General features: G+C 41.6%; 2 protein-coding genes across 14 annotated transcripts in view; one reads left to right on the top strand and one right to left on the bottom strand.

Moving 5' to 3' along the window:
• The window catches only part of macrod1 (mono-ADP ribosylhydrolase 1), a 111,870-nt gene that overhangs the window by 19,315 nt on the left and 71,665 nt on the right, over positions 1-20,890 (top strand). The window lies entirely within an intron of this gene.
• The window catches only part of flrt1b (fibronectin leucine rich transmembrane protein 1b), a 34,518-nt gene continuing 15,110 nt past the window's right edge, over positions 1,483-20,890 (bottom strand). For 3 of the 4 annotated variants that reach the window (XM_044205149.1, XM_044205148.1, XM_044205146.1), the window contains exons 2-3: positions 9,731-10,798; positions 1,483-6,942 (exon numbers count right to left, since the gene is read on the bottom strand). In XM_044205149.1, coding sequence (XP_044061084.1) covers positions 4,729-6,927 — 2,199 coding nt within the window. In that variant the 5' untranslated portion in view covers positions 6,928-6,942; positions 9,731-10,798 and the 3' untranslated portion in view covers positions 1,483-4,728. The remainder of the gene's footprint in view (positions 6,943-9,730; positions 10,799-20,890) is intronic. The other variant, XM_044205150.1, reaches the window with a different exon arrangement.

Consider the following 20,890-nt stretch of genomic DNA (forward strand, 5'->3'; position numbering starts at 1 on the left):
GTATAATGTTTTCGTCACCTTCAGTGAATGATAACTGCTATTTGTAGAATTTGTGTCTGAACAAACTGTGCAAAAACATTCAACTGTCTGTTGTGCATAGCTGTGGGAATATATGAATGCATACATACATTGCCCCAAATGCATGCATTTAAAGGAATACACTGACCTTTTGCTAAAGAAGCTTCTAATGCATGCAAACCCTGGAAGACACTGTGAGATGCAGCTTTACATCACTCTTAACAGCGCTGTGGTGAAGAAAATACTCAACACAAGGTTTAAAATGCAACTGACCATTTTATTGCCCATCTGTGAGTTGAGCTCATTTGTTAAAGATATAGAGGCAAAGTATTCAGAAATACACTGAATTAAAATGCAAGGCATTGAAACTGAAGACACTACTGTCGTGCTTTTATGCACAATCCATGTATAACATGTATTTGATATCTTGAACATGTTTTAGTCAATTATTGAAGCAAATTTCTTTCTCCTAGAGAATTTTATTTTGGACAGATGACGTACTAGTAAATGTAACTTAATGTAAGCATATCTGAGAAATCCATTTTGATCCCATTTGTTACAGTGCAAAAGTAAATTTCAGACTCAACAGATATGTACTGGAGTTTCTCTTTTTGTTGGGTGTACTGTGAGTTAGAATAATTAAGCTGGAGGGCTTGGCGCTAGATAATGGACTGCGACAGTGAAAGGCCTCCATAATGACTGATGTGAACTCAGGGCATTGTTGTTAAGAGCACAGACATCACATTTACAGCTTGCGTTGGCGCACAGAGACACAGACATATAATCACAAATCCTTCAGATAAACATTCGTATGAAGTCGGCTCTCTGTCTTTATCTCCCTCTTAGACACAGGCAGCGCACACTGTACAGCAAAACTATTTCTATATACATAAAGTATTTCTTTCTGATTCTCTCCTTCACAAACACCCAACACAAGCAGTTACTTTAAGATGGACACTTATACACTTCCCCGTTCGTTATATTGATTCACGCTTACACAAGCATTAGCACTCTTAGAATGAGAGGCATGTCTTCACTGAAACAGAGCACAGAGCATAAACAAATACATACAAATGCACACATACTGTTTCTCATGTCGCTCAGTGAAACATACAACACACGCTAACACACAAAGTTCTCTGGATAAAAACACATGCGTCTGCTTTGGGCTGGCAGTTTCTTCCAAATTGAATCGGAGCGTATAGCAGCTGATGTATTCATCCAGTGTGTGTGATTTAACGAGGTCTGCTCTGTCTTGTCATAAATCATATTAATAATCTGAGCTTTCCATTGATTTTTTTTTTAAGCCATCCCAGTGCATTATTTGATATCTCCAGCCTTTGTTTCTGATTTAATGAACTCCATGCAGACACACACACACACACACACACACACACACACACACACACACACACACACACACACACACACACACACACACACAAAGAGAACTCATGAAACTGCTTTTCCTTTTAGAAGTCTTTATTCATCTGTGTAGAAAAAAAGCTGACAGACCAATAAATGGAATAGCGTTTTGCACCCATTTTTATGTTTATACATAAGAGTGTTTTAATTATCACATCTGAGGGTGACATTTTTAAAGGAAAAGTATTTCTGCACAGAATGAAATGAAGCGCCAGTGCTCTTAAAAAAAAAACAAATGCAAAAAAAAAAGAAGCCTAAAAACCCACACCGGAGCTCTTCCAATATTACTGGTACACAGTAACATGGGTTGGAAAAGAGAGAGAGAGCTACTGCAAGTAAGAATGGGTTTCACACTTACATGCTCTATATAAATATCACTCCTCCCCTCTACAGCATCACTATTTATTTCTTTCTCTCTACCCTCTCCTCTTCCTCTTTCTCTGGCTGTTTGTTATCGTTTTCATTTGAAGTTCTTCTTCCTTTACAGTATATTAGTGGGGTCAGTGAGAGGCAGTCAGAAAGCAGGTGCCGCTTCCTTTTCGTCGTGTGTGTGTTTGTTTGTGTGTTGAACTGCACAGTGTAGCGGTAAGGCTGTGATCCCTGTTAACAGAACTGTGTCTATGCTCTACTAAGGCCTATAAAACTGGACGACCTGAGTCAACTAATGTACTTCACAGAATGCATCGGATCAACTTTGAAGTTTCAGCTGTTTTAAAGTAAAAAAAAAAAAACAGTTGTTAAAATACTCCAATTTAAAATGCCCTCTTGTAAGGTGGGGCAAATATGATGACAGATACCGTGAGACAATACAAATGTATGCGGCTGCAACTAATTAGTTTCATTGCTGATTAATATGCCAATTATTTTTTCAATTAATTGATTAATCGTTTGATGTATAAAATGTCAGAAAGTAGTGAAAAATCACATTTCCTGCCCAGGGCGATGTCTTAAAAATGCTTGCTTCATCCAACTAACAGTCCAAAACATAAAGAGTTTCACTTTACTGTCACATAAGACTAAGAAAAGCAGCAAATATTCACAATTGGGAAGCTGAAACAAGGAAATATCTGGCTTATAAAATCATTCAATGATTAATTGTTTATCAAAATTGTTGCAGATTAAGTTTCTGTTGATTGATTTTATTAACTAATAATTTCAGCTCTACAAATTTGTCAACCGTTATATTTCTCTATACCGCTCTCACTTCAATATCTCTAGTTTAATACCTCTGGTTGTTTAAGGCCATTGTGTTTCAAATAAATAAGTATAAGAACTTTATGGCAATATTGGAATTTCATATGATTTTTGCATCAATGTGATGAAGTACTATAATTTGTCAGGTGTTTAATTTACTGGATTATCCAAAAGCAGACATTCCTGTCTGGTAATTTTCTGATCTATAATCCGTTTACCAATCAATATTTCCCGAGTACTATATCCCAATACATATAAATATCACAATATAAAATTACATATACTATGACATAATTTGATCCATGTTGCCCATTCCTAGCCTCTTGTATTTTGAACATTCCCTTAAATACTAATAGAAACAGTTACAACTACAACTATTTAAAAAAAAATTGAAAAGATATATTGTTATGGGTGAATTTTAGCAAAGAGTAATTAGACCAGCGTAGTTCCGACTTCCACCAAAAAATTATTAGCTGCTAAAACCTATTTTCAATTAAGAGGGTTTAACCGGGCTGTAGAAGATAATGGGTTACTATTATAAGATGTATGATTGGGTTTCTTTCACGTCATTTGCAAAGGTAATTTAATAATGAGACCAGACCACAATAGAAATTGGGTACATGCAGTACTCTAAATTCTGAAAGGGAGATTTTTAATAGCTGTTCTTCTCAAGCTAGTCATTTGTCCTCTAGTCTTGGCAATCAGTTTGTTTTTTTGTTTTTTTCTAATTGTCTTGCCATGCCTCTCTTCCTCCTGTTGTCCTACAAACATTTCTTGAATCATGATATGTGGCATGTAAATGGGTCCATGTTATGATGAAGATACATGATACAATAGGTGGAAACTGCCCAAAAAATAATTTAATTTAATGAGTCTTTGACTTGTAATGATCACAGACAACTGAAAGCATCAGTCCTTGAGGGAAGTGTGCAGTCTGTTATCACTCAGATATTTTCAGAGTGCAGTAGTGGATAGACTGTTGGTAAAACTTGAGCCATTTTTTGGATGATGATGTCACATTATTCCATTTGTCACCCCTCTTCTTTACCCCGCCTGCACCCTTCTCGATCCCCCATCTTCTTTTCATCTGCTTTTTTACCTCCTGCCGCTGCATTTGTCACACGCCCTTTTTTCACCTATCTTCCTTTTTTCTCTCCTTTTCTGTCCTCACCCTCTGCCTTAAGCAGCACACCTCTCTCAGTGTCTCCATCCCCAAAACAGCACCCCTCTCTATCTCCCCTAGTCTTCTTTGATGTTCTGTCCCTCCATCCATCCGTCTATCCATCACCCCTCCACTCTCTCGCTCTCCCTCTCATTAGTCTCTCTATGCAGTGGTTTGTGTCTCCCGTCTCTGTCAGAACTGTTATCACTGCTGTCAGCTCCCTTGGCGAGAACAAAGTCATCCTCTGCTCACGGCACCACAAAAGACACGAGAGAAATAAAAAGGAAAGAGCCTCAGCCAAAAAAAAAGAGGCGGAAAGGAGGAAAAATTAAAAAGGAGAGGAGTAAACTAGAGGAAAAGGAGGGGGCTAGGAACATATCTTTTCATGTTAACCATGATGCATTGTCATCTGTGGGTTATAACAACCATTGATTTCTTCCTCTGTCATCCCTTTTATCTATACAGCACAGAGCTTACAGTTGGTAGGAAGATATGAGACCTATCTCTATACACATCAAGTGCCTTTTCCTCATATTATAAATATATCTCCTGCTAAATCAGCTAAGCCTAGTATATCAACCTCAAATAACTTACTGTGTATTATGAGCTGAGAAGAACAGTAGGTTTGAAAGACACTGAGATATCCAAAAGAGAAAACGTAATAACTATAAGTAGCGCTGAAAGAAGGGCCTACTGTATAATGCAGTATACAGTAGTAGAGTATAGTAGGACTGTTACTTCTGTCACTCAATAGCAATGTCCAATCAACATAGCTGAAATCTTTCTACCTAGCAAACCAATCAGAATTGAACCAGCAGAGGCACAGAGGGTACTTTGGAAACCAAGGACAAAATGGCCACCAGCCAAGGGGTTGTCATCATAGAAATGGCGCCTGGCATTCGTGGCTTAGGGAGTGTGTCCCTGTATCATCACGTGTAGGCATAATCTATGTCGGGGATGCCACCCTCTCTGTAGCCACGGTTGGTACCATAAGTGACATGATGGTGGCTGGTTTGGCTGAGGATGGTGCCATTGAGGCTGCCAGCTCCATGGCTGCTCCGGTAGGTCCCGTTAGCTTGGGAGGAAGAGGAAGAGGAGGGGAAAATGGTGTGGATGTAGGTGACATCCTCCAGCTTAGGCTGCAGGGGCTGATGGGCCATAGCTGTCATCTGAAACCCTGCAGGAGGGGCCCTGATCTCTAAGATGGAAGTGTCTTTCTTGGTGCCTGATTCTACATAGTCATCATAATGTTTTCCCCCTCGGCCCCTGCTGTATGAGCCTGAGTCCCCGGACATGTAACCTGCTCTCTGTCCGTACCAGCAGAAGATGCCAAAGATTAACAGCAGGCTTACCAATGCTGTGGCACCCCCTATGATCCCAGCCAATGGCAGGACTGTTAGTTCTGAGTCCTGTCCCTCTTTATCTGACCCCTCCCCTCCTGAGCTGATCAGAGCATCTCCAGTCTCTATCTGAGCACAGGCCGGGGCCGAGTCTTTACTATCCATGTCCATGCTGCCAACTCGAGATGAACCCATGCTGGAACCCCCAAAGGAGGGCTCCTGTCGCAGTGGCAGCAGGCAGATGAGGTAATGGGAGCGTGGGGTGAGCTGGGTAAGGAGGTACTGTCTCCTCTCTCCAGGTACCAGAGTCTCTGTTATAGAACCAAGAGCTGCACTGCTACCCAACCTGAGCCAAGACAGGCGGAAGGAGGGTGCCGGCTGTGGGCACAGCCAACTCACCAGTACACTGTCCGAAGAGAGAGGTTTTACAGTCAGCTCCAGGGCCTCTCCAGATACCTGTCCCCCTTCACCGGGAGGCAGAGGCATAACAAGGCCTGGCCGCTTGGCTCGCAGGGTGAAGAGGGAACCTTGTGTGGGGACCAGCAGAGAGGAAGTGGTGGTGCTGCCGTGGGGGACTGAAGCCACTGCTTGGCCCCCTCCAACACCATCTTCACCTCCTCCATCTTTTTCTGCTGGGTTCACCCCCATTCCAGTATTGGGACCAGCAGGAGGGCCTTCACACTGCTCCATCAGGGAGGTTAAGTCTTTGAGGGTCTGGCCCCTTACAGGCTCAGGTCCCTGGCAGGTTAGACCCCTGACTGTCACCGCTGCCCCACGGCCATGCAGCCAGGCGTGGAGCCAGCGAAGGTTGCAGCCACAGTACCAGGGGTTTCCTCGCAGCAGTAGCAGCTCCAGGCTTTCTGTGTCCTTCAGAAGTCCTCGTGGGAGACTGGTCAGATTGTTTCCAGACAGGTCCAGCCTCTGTAGCCGCCGCATCCCATCCAGCGCCCCCCGTGGTATGTGAGTCATTCCGTTGTCTTGCAAATGGAGTCGCACAAGGTGAGCCGAAGGTAGGTTGACTGGTGGAGACTGCAGGGCGTTCCTGACCAGTGACAGCTCAGTCAGGTTGGAGAGACGGGAAAAGGTGTCATCTGCAATGCGTGTGTTGGCCAACAGGTTCCCATCCAGGACCAAGCGTCGCAGGGAGGCAAGCCCACGGAAGGCATGTGTGGGGATGGTGCTGATTCTATTGTCATCCAGTCGCAACTCTTCCAAGGATGCTGGCAAGCCTGCAGGGATGCTTGACAGATGATTTCGAGACAGAAACAGCAGTCGTAGCCGTGGAGTCCCAGAAAAAGCTCGCTCCTGGATGCTAACTGTGGATATGGAATTATCATCCAGGTGTAAACGTTCTAGTAATGGTAACTTAGCCAGAGCTGATCTCGGTAACGTTCGTATATTATTATCCTGCAAATGGAGCTCCCGTAACGACGGCGGGAGGTGTATAGGGAATTCATCCAACTGGTTGGCATACAGGTAAATCACTTGTATGGAAGTGCTGCGTTCCAGTGAGGGAGGCAGCCCAGCGTTACTCAGCCGGTTGCTCTGCAAGTAGAGGATGGCAGCCATTAATGGTAGTGGAGGAATTATACTGAGGCCACGGTCGTTGCAGTAGACAAAACCCTCATCACAGCGGCACACTGAGGGACAAACAATGCCCTCATCTCCCTCGCCCGTCTCCATGGCAATTGCCGCTGCCGCCAGTTCCAGCACCTCAGCCAATAAGGTGAGGCACAGGAGGAGCAGAAAGAGCCAATCGCGGAGCTCAGCAAGACTCTCAGCTGCCATGTTGGTGCACAGCTCCTGATTGAAAGAGAGGAAATGGGAAAGTGAATTAAAACAAATACAAAGGCTGACTCACTGTTTCTAAAATCAAAGGACTAACTCATTACATTCAAAAGAGAAAGTAGAAAGAGGAAAAGGGAAAATTTTAGGTAAAGATAGTGCAGGACAAACCACACAGTTGACCTCTTTCTCTAAAACTGCTTAACTAAAGGGCTGTATTCTCTACCTGCTGTTAAAAGTTTAGGTTTTTGTATCACTAAAGTGGAGAAGATTTGCGGATTGAATAGTCAGACATACTTTAGAGGGGTTGTCCAGTATTATATGGGTCAGAGCGACCAAGCAGAAGACAAATGGACATTTAGAGGCAGAGAGCGTGATAAAGGGTGGAGTGAGCAGGCGAGGAAGATTACAAGAATCAGAGAAAGCAAACGGATGATAGAGATGGAGAAAATTGGACAGTGACAGTTGCAGGGAGGGAAAATAAGGGATTTTTTTCCGGGGAGATTAACTGAAACAGAGTGAGTGACGTGAAACTAAAATGGAGGAGAGATTGGGGAGAAGGAAATCAGATTAATTGCCCACAGTACTGTTGATAGCTTTGAAGACAACAGAAGTGGTAAACTTGTTGTGACTGCACTGTATCAAACCCTCCAATGAAATTATAAAGAGAATGCATGTACAGTAAATGGAGAAATGGAAAAGCAGAATTTCACAGGTTCCTGACTGTATATTCAGAAACATAAGGCATCTGTTTGAGGTTATGACCAAAACACACACAGAGAAACGCACACACAAATAAGTAAACATACTGAACACAAAGGCTTCACATACAGAACAGTCTCAATACAAGCTGACATGTATAATGCATGTTTTCTCTTGGTTGCTATTGTTCGTGAAATTTCTATAAATTATTCAGGAAAGTGGTCCTGAAATCCCCAGAAATTTTTTGGCGAGATGTTTTACAGAGAAGCATTTTTCTGCAACATTAATACGTTCCTTGGTCGATGTTTTATGACTTGTATCCTAGCAAATCCCTGACACCAGCATCAGTAACATACATTTACAATTCAGATAAAATGATCTCTGTGCACTCAGATTCACAGCACACTATTTATAGAATATGAATAATATACAGTGGTGAAAGTTGTAGAAATTACATTGTGGCGTACTCTTCTTCGTTTGAATCCTTTCTTTTGGGTAGCCTGGGGCTGGAAAATGTGTCCTGATGTGAAATGCCTGACATGATTTGACAGCACATTTGATAAACAAATCCTCTAAAGGCAAGTTTTTTTTTCTCCCCTTCTGTGCACGCATGTATGTGTTTGTGTGTGCGTTCATATGTGAACTTAGTGCTAGATGCAAAATTGCCCCTTGGCTGTAGTCAAAATCCATGCAAAGCAAACAAGAGATGGCAACAATAGAAGAGACGGAAGGGAGGGGGAGGGAGGGAGGGAGGGATGGAGGCGAGGAGACAGATGGAGAGTTGGACAGTCAGTCAGAGGAGGAGAGGGGAAATGAGTTCCTGGCAGTGAAGACTCAAGTCAGTATCAGCTGAGTTTGCTGCAAAACGAAGATGGTTGGGTGTTGTTTTTTCTGTAAGATTGGTGTAAAAATAGCTTCATTTGTGTACCTGTACATGCTTGTGTGTGCATCTGTAAGTGTGTTTGTATGAAAAAGCTCTGCGTCAACAACAACCAGCTCCAGTCTCAGCTCAACACAGGCAGTATTTGATATGTAAGGGTAAAAAAAAGAGTGTGCGCCGCATGGACCCAGACTTTATTTTTCTTAATGGTATTTTTAGCTTAACTCTGACTATTTCCAAGCATTCCCAGGATTTTGAGAGACAGAAAAGGTAACCGAGAGGAACACATGCACACAAGAGGGAGTGTCAAGGTAGGAGCTGAGACCATATTGGGAATGCTCTATGAATATCAACTAGCATATGCTTCGGAGCCACACTATCCCCATATTCCTTTCATAAATATCCTCTTGGCACAAACCTGTATGTGTGTTTTTGCTTACATGCCAAGGTTTCCTATCTACACCTCCTCTTAATGAACCTTAGATTTTCTGTCTTCTCTCCTACCTGGCTCGTTCTTTCACTCTCTCCAACTGTCGCTCTCTCTTATGGCGCTCTCCTCTCTCTGCATCTTTATCTTTCACGCCATCTACCTCTCCCATCCGCCCACCACCACCACCACCTCCTCCCCTTCCTAATCTTTCATTATATCCACCCTCAGGTTTGTTTACAGAAGTCTCTGTGCAGTCATCCTCTCCTCCCCGTCTCTATCTCTTTCTAATCCTTTTTTATCGTCTCCTTTCCAGTTGTCCGTTGATTCCTGCACACTCAGATTGGATCAATCAGCTCTACTTTAGTCCTCCTGCCCAGACCTCCTCGCTCCTCTCCTCCTTGGCGACATAGTTTCTCTTTTTCATTTAGATGCAGCGGACCCCTCACCTCTTCTCCCCCCCTTCTCTTTCTCACTCCCTCTCGGCCTCAGCTTTCTCACCTCCGCATTCGCCTTCCTTTCCTTTTGTGGAGTTTTTTTCCCTCCCCCTTAACATTTTAATCATGTTGTGAAATAAAATCCTTTGTTAGAGGACAGAGCCAGTGTGTGTTTGTGTTTTTTTCTCTTATCTTATCATGGTGCTGAAAGCAAGATGTAAGTGTGGTGTTCTTCATTGCAGTAAATGCAGAAAGAAAGTGTGTGGGTGTGTGTGTGTGTGTGTGTGTGTGTTTGTGTGTATGCATGTGTGTGTAAAAGGTCTGAGTGACCCAGGATGTGATTGCAGAGGGCTTGCTAACCTGCTCAGTCTCTGTGCTTTTCACGTCTGCCGCAGCTGTTTTTCCTGTATCTAGGATTTGTGGAAAAGAGTATTAGTGTGTCTATGTGTGTGATTGAGGATGTAGCCTTGGATCTCTGTGTGTTAGCACAGTTTCCCAGTCTCCTTTGAATCGTTCAGAAGCGTAGCCTCGCTCCTTGGGGCCGTTGAATCTTCCTCAGCTTGGGTGAATGATGATAGCCTGTACTCCAGGGCTCCAAGAGCAGCAACACCAGCATGGCTCAAAGCCGCCTCGGCACCCACATTTGTGTGTTGTGTGTGTCTGTGTGTCCTACTGCCAAGCTCTTTCTCTCTCTGGGGTAAGGGGCTTTTAGGCCTGCCAACTCAAGTCATCTTCAACAAGCATCCAGAGGCCTAATTCTGAAACCACCTCTCCACACCCAAATGCTACAGTTGGGCAGACAGTCAGAAGATGGTTGAGGGCTCAAGGGTCCTTCTTCGAAGTCAAAAGCAATCCTGGATACTCATGCAAGCAGTGGGTCATTCAAAAATAGTACTGTTCTGTGCTACACTTGCTTTGAATAACCAGGTAGCGGTTTTAATTAATGAGCAGCAAGGAGAGAATAAGTGAAATTTCCACAACTCAGAAAATTATAGCAAAGAGTCCTTGTGAAAATTTTATCTGTTATTATTGGTTGTATTGTAACAATTATTACAACATAAATTTCACAGTTCAGTGATGGTAATGCGTATGTTTGAGGCTGTGATGGACAGGTTGGCCTGGTGCAGAATACAGGCTGTAAGAGTTGGGTTCTCCTTCCCTCTCAGTTTCAGCCTCACTCTCCTCTGTTAAATGTTTGATCGCTTCCTTTTCAGTTCACACAGATTATCTTCAGAGGCAGCAAAGCCAGATGACAGTGGTGTATGATATGTAGTCCCCTCTGAGCCGCACTGTGATGGCCAGTCACGTGGCTCAGTGTGAAAAGTTTTCCCACAGGTTAGCAGAAATGGGCCGTCTAGTATCCTTAAGGTAGACTTCACTGGTTTTTGCTTCAGCAGGACAGCTGGCTGAGTGTTAGTGAGCACCAGCCTGAGAAGAGACAGCAGACAAGTACAGTATTAGAGTTTTCATTTGGAGATGCAGTGACTTAGGGTAACAAGGTATTTGAGAAATTTAGAGTGGTGGAAAATCCTTCTTAAACCACATACAATGGGCCCTTTGTAACACATCAGAAATGAAATCAAAGTGCACAACTAGAGCCTGGCAGTTTTGAGCCCTTTAACTAATTTAGCTTTTATCATTAAGTGAACCTAAATTTTAGGGGTTCAATGGCAAAATATATAATACTGCCTAATAAGTTCAGTAATCCCACATATCTGTCATGCTGATTACCTTACAACTTCAACTTGTATACATTACTGCAAAAATATTCAAATAATGGCACAGCAGTTTACATGCCTTTATTGCTAAAATAAATAAAAATGAAGGTACTTTTAAGGGAACAGCTTTCTTTAAGTGACGCCAAGATCTAACTTTGGGTTTCAACGTTGGCACAATATTGAATACTAAAAGGTGCGGTCTAAATAATTATCCCCCTCAGAATGGTTATACCTTTTAAAATTAAGTACCTCGTGAAAATACTTCCTGAAGGTCAACGCTGCATATGCGCAACACTAAGCTCCCAACGGACACAAACCTCCCATTAAGGTAACACCATGTTTTATATCTGTATTTTTTCTTCACACAAAGCTTTGGAGCTTTCATTAACCACCACACGCTAAGTGCCTGTATCTTGTGTACAGAATCGAACCCCCCTGTGAACACTAGCTGTGGAAATATAAGGTTTTCATCAGGCATACTGAGTGTACAGAGACAGATTCATCAAGGCCATTAACTGCTCCGCTGGTCACATTCGTCTGTTCGCTTCATCCCAGAGTAAGTAGACTACATAACCAACTGGGAAATTATCATGCAGTTTGCTTAAACACAAATAGAGACAAATAAAGCCGTCCTCATTTTCATTTTCAAAGGACACATGCTGTAGCGGAGAAGAAGTTGGTCAACAGGCTCATGTCTGCATGTGTATGAATCCTTGAAGGGTTTATAAAAATGTCCACAATACATCACCATACATCCTAAACTCAGGGTGACGGTGTGTGTGTGTGTTTATTTTAGGTTTGGTGTTTTAACTGGTTCCACAAATGGTAAGGAATGTGTTTAACTGGGTGTGCAGTTTAGTGGGGTAGTTAGGTGGTTGGTGTGGGATGAAGTTGGGCAGTGTGTGGTGAGATAAATTGTCCTTTTTATAAAACAGCCCCAGACTGATATCCAGTTTGTGGCATAGTAAACTGATTTATATGTGCAGAGTGCAGCTAACATGCGTAATGAAAACAGCTCAAGATGGGACAGAATGCTAAATAGACATTGTTTGCAAAACACATCGACTTTGTGATTGTCTTTTAAGGATAAATGAGATAATGGCCTGTTCAAGGACAGTCTAGATGTATACAGAGCTTTATGTTTGGTGCTGTATGAACATTATAAAATGCTATACCCTTTATTGTTCCGTTCATTTGCAATTTACAAATTGATGTCTTGTAAAATAACTAAGTCCTCTTGTGTTAGTATTTTGGAGGCTGAGGCTTATAAGTTTCGAAGTCAAATCATAATTCAAATAAAGAGTTTTAATTGGATATCATCAGTCATGTATTAACACCAGATGTCACCTTTAATAACAGTGACTGTCATTTTAAAACAAGTCCCCTTAATTGGTTGCAATGTCTGGTCCAAAACTTCTCTTACACTCTGCACTAATCTTTGCCTACCACAGGCAAAATGTCTGCCTGCATTGGACAAGATGTGAATATTGAACATCAACAGCATTTCCACAGTTCACTGCCATTGCCCATTAGACATCAATATGTGAAGCTCTATCTGTATAATGCCGAGGCTGTCCCTAAAACTTTTTATGATGGATTTTCAGAAGCAAGCCTAGCTAGGGGGAGTGTGATGGGGGAGATGGAGGAAATAGGGAGCGTTAGGGAGCATGTATCAGAGCAGGGAGTTAGGAGGCAAAAGCTAGACACATTTAGGAGAGGGGAGTATCTGAAAACAATGTTTATCAGAGTTTGAGGAAGGTTAGAGAAAGGTACAGAATGCTACTGACTTCTGTTAGTCATAACTGTAACTTTCAGTACATTGCTGAATTTTTTTAACCACTTTTCAAAAGAAATATCTCCCCTCCCTATTAATGGCGGACACTTATCCAAAACCTGAATAGACCAGCTAACCTCCAAGAACGAGATTACACAAACCTTTTAAAGGTGAATGGATACACCTTGACATGGAACCTGCTGTCTCTCCCTGGATCACAAAGAGCCTTGAGTGCTCTTTGAGTTTATTGCCTTTTATGCATTTAATGTTAAATAGGTGCACTTTGTAAAGGCATGCTCATCAGAAATCTATAAACATTGACATTGTCAAGTGTCTTAGCAGCACCCTCATTGACATTCAGATTCAGACAATATAGAAAAACCCTTCATCTATGTCAATGTGAGGTCAACAAGTTGAAGTTGCACGAGGTCTCTAATACCAGGCTATAAAATTAGAACGAAATAAATGACTGTTTTTCATGGCAATTATGTGTATTTATACTAAATACAAAAGATGAGAATACACTAGAGCTGGAATGTTTAGTCGATAAATCCATTAGTAGAGTGTCAGAAAAATTACATTTGATAATTATTTAATGTTTTAATTTTTTTTAACCCAAATGCCAAAAATTAGCTAGCTTCTAAAATGTAAATATTTGTTACTTTTCTTCGTCTTCTATTATAGTAATTTGAATATCTTTGTGTTTTTGACTGTTGGTCAGACAAAATAAGCAATTTAAATAAGTCAGCTTGGGCTTTCAGAAACTGTGATGGGCATTTTTCATTTTTTCATAAGATTGATTAATTGATGATTAAAATAATCATTAGTTGCAGTGCTAGAATATTATATAATATAATAGACATTATTATCATTATTATAAGCATCTTTTCTCAAAAATAAACTCTGCCAAGTGTTGATGTAAACCTGTCAGAGTTTATTTATTACCTGTCCAGAATTAAATCTCAGGTGTTAGCCAACATGTTCAGGTCCATTTATTTTTTATTCATGTCATGTATCCACTTACTCTAAAGACAGGTCCTTACAGAGTAAAACAAATGTGAAATGAGTAACTGTTCGCTTCTCATTAAGAAATTAAGAAAAAAGTAATTTAAAAACACTAGAAAATGATCTACAGTGATGTAAAAGAGTAAGGGGATGCAGAAAAGGAGCAAATACCAAGAACCATGCTGAGTTGTTAAGTAATAAAGTGTAAAATATCTCTGCATTTTCCTTTGAATAAGTATAACTGTGTAAAACTCTTCTTTTTCCCCCTAATAAACAATACCTGCATATTCATTTTATTACTTTCTACTTTTTCATAACTCTCACACACCACCAGTGAGTAGAAGCAGTAATGAAGAGAGCAGCTCCCACACTTTGGGCAGGTGACCCATATAGTGTTGAGGTCAAAAACATTTCTGACTGAGCCTTCACTCTGTTGTACTTGTTTTTTTGTGCATAAAAGAGAGTACAGAGAACGTCTCATTCCTCAGGGGGACAGAAATCATCACTCTGCTCTTGTGAGCCAGTCAGTGACAACTGTGTAGCCTACAGGCACACTACAGTATGTGACTTTCACTGTGGCTTCTGTGTAGTCCAAATGCTCTCCTGTTTTGGTTTCCTCTTTCCTTTGTACAATAATCAGATATTAGCATTTATTTCTATTTGCCAATAGAGAACAAATATATAGAAATATACAAGTATAAACATATAAAGATACTGCATCTGCATTTGAGCTCACAGAAGGCTACAGTATAAATAATAGTACTGGCTATGTGTTGGGCACTTATTATCAGCATCTCTAACAGAAACATGTGTTTCCTCTGTTAGAGAAAAGTGTGCAGATATGTAAATATGTGCCGTAAGCGATTCATTTTGATTAATTTTTGATTTTGATTGATTTCCAGATAGAAGTAACATATGTACAGCAATATGGCCAGAGCAATTGTATGTACATTGTTAGTGGTCACCATGTACAATTTACAGATGGAAGTAAGATATACAGAGGAGAGTTTGGTACTACAGGTGTGTTTACTTGCATACGTCTTTGCTTTGACATGAGGTAATACAAGAGGAAATGATGGGAATGAGACTAAGATGGACGAAGCCTCTGGTTAAAGAAAAAACAAACTGCAAGTGCGTACTTGGGTGTTTTTGTCATTTTTACCAAAAATTACCTGGAAAAATTAAATATTTAGCAAAGTCTTCTCCAGGTGACCTTCTTGCTCCATTATCACAAATTTTAAACATTGCAGTGGGTGGCAGCAGGAAATTGACAATATCAAATCTCCATTTCCATCCACCCTTTGCACCATCAGGCTGTTCGGGATAATGGAAAGCAAAGAAAAGTGACAGCTGTGATACTTGGCAGTGTGCTCACTCTGTGCACTGTAGGGAGCTAGGAGATAGGAAGTGAGGGAGTAGGAGCTAGGGATTAATAGTTATGGGGCTGGGGACCAAAGTACTTTGTAATCATGTGGCTGCCTAACCCCAGTATTAGTGAGGTTGATGAGCACGCGTCCCTGCTGACACACTCTCTCTACATCCACTCTGCTGAATATTAATATGGAGGAGAGTATTCCTCTGAGCCCCATTGTCAGACGGCCCTATTGTTCTCCACTGGCCTCTGCCTCGGCGCGTGTGTATGTGTGTGCTTAGTATTAATGCGTAAGTTGGTGTCTACATTGTGTGCTTATGCATATTATGCCCATGTCTTCATCGTGTGTGTGTGTGTCGGCTGCAGCAGAGCAGCAGTTAAAGCGGCAGTGAGGGAGATGAGGGGTGTGTTCGTGGCCCGCCATGGCCCATAAAGACAACTGGCCTGAGAACACTTGGACCAGCCATCAGGGCTCAACATTGGCAATTATTTCACCTAGAGGCACTATCTGTAAAATGAACACTCTCATTAAAACGGCCATGTGTGTCCACACGTGTATGCATGCAAATGTGTGTGTGTATTTGTATGTGTGTGCGTGTGTGCATGTACGCCCGCACAAGTCAATTTAGAGGTACGGCAAATATATGACAGCACAAATGCTTGTCTTTCAATCAAATCATAATGTGCTGTTTATGATGTTTGACTTTGGATGTGTGTATTTGCACATTTCTTTGTGCATGTGAGCACATCTGTGAGTGTGTGTGTGTTTGTGTAGGTGTGCATATGTATCTGTATGGATTTATGTGTGTGTGTGTGTGAAGGGGACTATTTAACTACCCCGCACACGTAACCTCCCCATCTCTGCCTCCCTGTTTCTCATTTACTGAGCCAGTGCCAGAGAGGAGTGTGGGGAAACGACAAAACAAGTGATAGGGAGAAAGAAGGGAGAAAGAGAGATGGTGAAATAGAGGCAGAGAGGGAAGGAGGAGGGTAGAGGTTTATACAGGAAAAATTAAGTGAGGCTGGGGCAAAAGGGAGAGAGGCAGAGACGAGGGACGGCAGAGCAGAGGGGAAGATAGAGAAGCAGAGGCAGGAAGACGGAAGGGGAAAGAGAAAGAGGCGGAGGAGGAGGCAGCAGATTTATGAAGCCATTGGAATGTAATTTGGAGGCAGAAATTACTGTCAGCCTGAGCAAGGTTTAAAGTCAGTGAAGCCTGAATCCAGGGCCTGCCTCTCTCTCTCTGTGTGTGTGTGTGTGTGTGTGTGTGTGTGTGTGTGTGTGTGTGTGTGTGTGTGAAACTGTGTGTGGCAAGTATCACAGACAAATGGATAGCAAATGTGATGCAGAATAATACCACAGAAGCACTGCAGTTACTTGTCATACACACTGAACGCCATGTGTGTGTGTGTGTGTGTGTGTGTGTGTGTGTGTGTGTGTGTGTGTGTGTACATGCACATTTTTACTACTCCTCCATGCATGAGTGACGTGACTACATGGCATCGGAACATAACCCGACATTCATATTTAACAGCTCATATTTCATCTATGCTTGAAGACACAGATACACACACAAACACACACACAGAAGCAGGCACTGAATTCTTGTCAGGCTCTGAAGGCCATGACTCCGGCAGACTCAGTCGAGGGTGTCGGCGTGGACAGAACGAAGGCTGGAGGGAGCAGAGCAGGAGAGAAAAAGACAGAGAGAGAGTGTCAAGGATAGACAAGAGAGAAAGGTAGAGGTGGGAAATGAAAAAGAGAGAGGGAGAGTCTAAGAGGGGCTAAAAAGAAGAGTGAGAGGGATGTGACTAGCTTTCTAACACAGCAACACACAGCTTCCATTTAGCATGAGAAGGAGGGGCAGAGAAGGAGAGAGATGAGGGAAGCGACAGCAGGGATAAGCAACAAAATTCTGAAGGGAATCACTCGGCTGTAACACACCGGGGGTTAGCTTTATTTTTGCTGCTAATTTCTACTTGGACTCCTCGTCAATTAGTTGCAGTGGGAAAACAACTAAAAGGACAAGGCTGGTGTTTTTCTTATTGTCAACAAATTCCTAAGACCAAAACCAACAGTGTGTTAAACCTGACCTTCCTAACCTGTCTGTGGCTCTCAGCCCCTAGCCCATTTGTTTCGACTGAAGTCATCATTTACAAACGGATCACAAATATATAGTTTAATTTAAAAAAAAAAGCTAAGTAATTTCCTAAAACAGGTGAGCATTGTAGTTGTTAGCAAAAGTTACTCACACAGGAGTAAATTGTGCATTTTTTGGGGATTATTTTCAGACGTGGATTAATACACATCTGGTGCACTAGTGAGTATTTACAGCAGCAGGACGGTGTATGTGGCATTGTTGAAAATAAACTAGTGTCCATGTTCATTGTAATGAAAAAACATGTCACCCAATGTAACGGTGTGACTCATTTATTTGTCTTTAATCATTTTCTACAACAATGTAGCTCATTCAAATTTTCACGACATCTAGCTCTTGTTCCTATGGAGGCTGAATGCCCAATTACAGTCATTTTAGACATAAGAAATGACTGAAAAAGTGCAAAATGAATGTAATTGAATGTAAATGTCTACGACACAGAGGAAAATGGCTTGTTGGCATTGGTGTTTTTATGGGATTTGTTGACCGTAAGAAAAATATAGAATATTGCCAACCTTATTGTTTAAACTATGGACATTGTAATTATTTCTAACCTATTCCTGCTACCAGCTCAGCAAACGCTTCCTCTGGATGAAACGTGTATACTCATGCTGCCTAAAATGGAACCGCTTAGTGCATCATCCGGAGTTGGGGCAGAAAATAATATCACCCAAAAAATTCCTGCACAACAAACCTTACAACAGCCCTGTAGTAAGTTGAGCATTAATCCGCCCCAGACTCTGTCTCAGTCATTCAGAAATGGAACAAATGTATTTAGAGAGATGTAAGTGCACTCCTTTAAAACAGTAGTACAGTAGCTTTAAAGTGGCAGTGATGTACTAATGTCCGTATAATTTTTATCCCATATTTGATCCATTTGATGTGACAAACTGTGTTTTTTGAGGTTTTACTGTGGTTGTAAAATGTAATCCACAGTGAAATGCCGTTCCTTTGTGGTTCTTCTTTTTGCCATTTAAAGCTAAGCACTGCAGGAATGTGAGGCAGTGCTCTTAAAATTACAGCATTGTTGTTTTGCACATATGGAGATGTAAAAAAAAAAAAAAGGTTACAGAGCTGATAAATGTCAAGACAAACGTGTTTAACATTGTCAATAACATTTTGGTACTATCAGCTTCATCTGTGCCTGGGTGGTTTTTGCGCCACCAGCCTCGATCAGCAGCTGCTCCTCTAAAATGGACACCGCTCACACACAAATACACACATGTGCAAAGTTCTCCATATCTTTTCCACACTTACAGAAATAAACATAGACACAGTCACCCTCTCTTTCATGCTCACACACACACTTTTGTTGTACTTTTGACCCATGAACTTGCACTGACTTTCTCCCCTTTTCACTGATACACACACACACACACACACACACACACACACACACACACACACACACACACCAGCTCTCTGTTCTTTGTTCTAGCCAGTGATAATGATAGCAACTCCATTATGCACTGTGACAACACTACCTCCCACTTATTCTCTTTGGCAGTTTACACCATGGTACGATCTCTGCTTCCCTCCATCTCTCTCCTCTCAGAATAGTTTTGAGGTCAGTTATCTCTGAATTTGCTTATACAGTAGGTCGACTACTTCAGGCTGCTGGAAGGTGTTAAGTAGCATCTGTAGCTTATTGAGAAGGTTTTCGACATGTTTTTTTTCTGACATTCATCTTCCTTCAACACCCTCTCTTCTTTTCATTATTGCTTTTTTTAACAAGAGCTGGGCAAAATGGCAAAAAAAAAAATCAAATTAGTAAATCAGTACTTATGTTTAGCTTATATCCTAAAATTCCCTAGTTGGAGATTCAGAACCTGAAAAATTACCAAGAATTGTGTGAGCTGCAAACAGAAAATCAATTTAAATAAATAAATTATACAAAACGAAATGTAAATATTCAACCCTGTCAGTCGAAATCTTCCAGTTCAGTTCAAATCCCTAATTTTCGACGGTACATATCGCTGCATTGGCTTTTGTGATTAAAAAAGCAACCACATGTGATGTACTAACGGGGGAGAAAGCACCATAATGTTACGGTTTATCACAGGTGTTTTTTTCTGAGAGCCTCGCTACAAGTTCTGGGGATGAGTCTAATTACTGGTGAGAGTGCAAGCACTTGCACTCTGCGTGCATTATTAGATGGTGATGCTTCAGGTGATATTTGTGCTATTTCCTCTCTTTGTTGGAACAGGTTTTGAACTTCGTTAACAGTATACATGTGTTTTGTGTCAGACTTCAAGTAATGTTAGCTGGACTGCCTCATCCACTTTAAGTAGCCAAAGTATCATCACACCACCAACGTCTTGTTACCTCGTTTATCCACAACAGCTCTTTACATTTGAGATTGTTGTGACTATTGAGCTGTCGCTTTCTGTGCTGACTTGACAAAGTTTCTTTAGAGGAAGCGCTCGCCTCTCCTGTCTAACTATCCAAGTTTTGATACATCAAAAGTCGTTTCTGTGTTGGGATTGGGTTATTAGTACGTTGTCAAGCAATGTAACTCATCGACTGTATATCGAAGTTTCTAATTTTCTTATCAAGTACATTTTCAATCACTGTCAGTGTTAATATCATTTATATCGCACAGACCTACCTTATACATGTACGTTCAGTTTATTTTAGTTCAGCTCTGATGTATTGGAAGGAATGTTGGCAGAGCAAGAAAATCAAAGATAAACTTTTTACATTAAATCCTTTCCTGCTGCCCCTATCTGTGTGTATGTGTGTGGTGGCAATGTTCCTTGCTATTTTTTCTTTCTTTCCTGTTTTTTCCTTTACATCTTCTCCTCTGCTTCTTCTAAACATTAAAGCCAGTACAAAACTTCAGTGGTGATAAGAAGAGAGCAAGCCACTGAGAGGCAAGCAGTGCAAATGGGAATTTTCAATAGATGGGTCCTGAAACCTATTGTCAGAGGGAGAGAGAAGATGAAAAAGGAGTGAAAAGGAGTGAAAGAGAGAGGATAAAGAAAGATGGAAGGAGGGGAGCATAGATGGAGGCGGACAGGGAGACAAAATGAGCTGTAGAGTTTTTGCCCTGGAGGAAGCCAGTTTCCAAAGAGGGAATAAACAGCAGAGGAGGGAGTAAACGAGACTTTGAGAGGAATCGCTGGTGGAGAGAGGAAAAGAGAGCAGAAGAGGAAGAGGAGGTGGGGTGGGGACAGACTAAAGAGTGGAGGAGAGCAGGTGAAAAGGCAGAACAGCAGTGGAGATGAGAGAGAAAGAGGGAGAGGTAGTCATGAGAAAAGTAGAAACAAGGGTGCAAGAGGCAGAGATGGGTGGACACATACACCCGGAAACACACACGACACCCAGAGTGAAGGTGGTTTGCATAAATATACTGCGAATAATGAAAATGCTGGCGGCTTCATTTTAAACACAGCAGCTAATAATTAAAACAGTCAGACCTCACACTGTGGGCTACAGAGACAGCACAGAGATTTTTATGCATAAGCGGTAAATAAACTGTATTATCTCTCTTGG

This window comes from Siniperca chuatsi, linkage group LG8, assembly GCF_020085105.1.
Source record: "Siniperca chuatsi isolate FFG_IHB_CAS linkage group LG8, ASM2008510v1, whole genome shotgun sequence".
NCBI lineage: Eukaryota > Metazoa > Chordata > Actinopteri > Centrarchiformes > Sinipercidae > Siniperca > Siniperca chuatsi.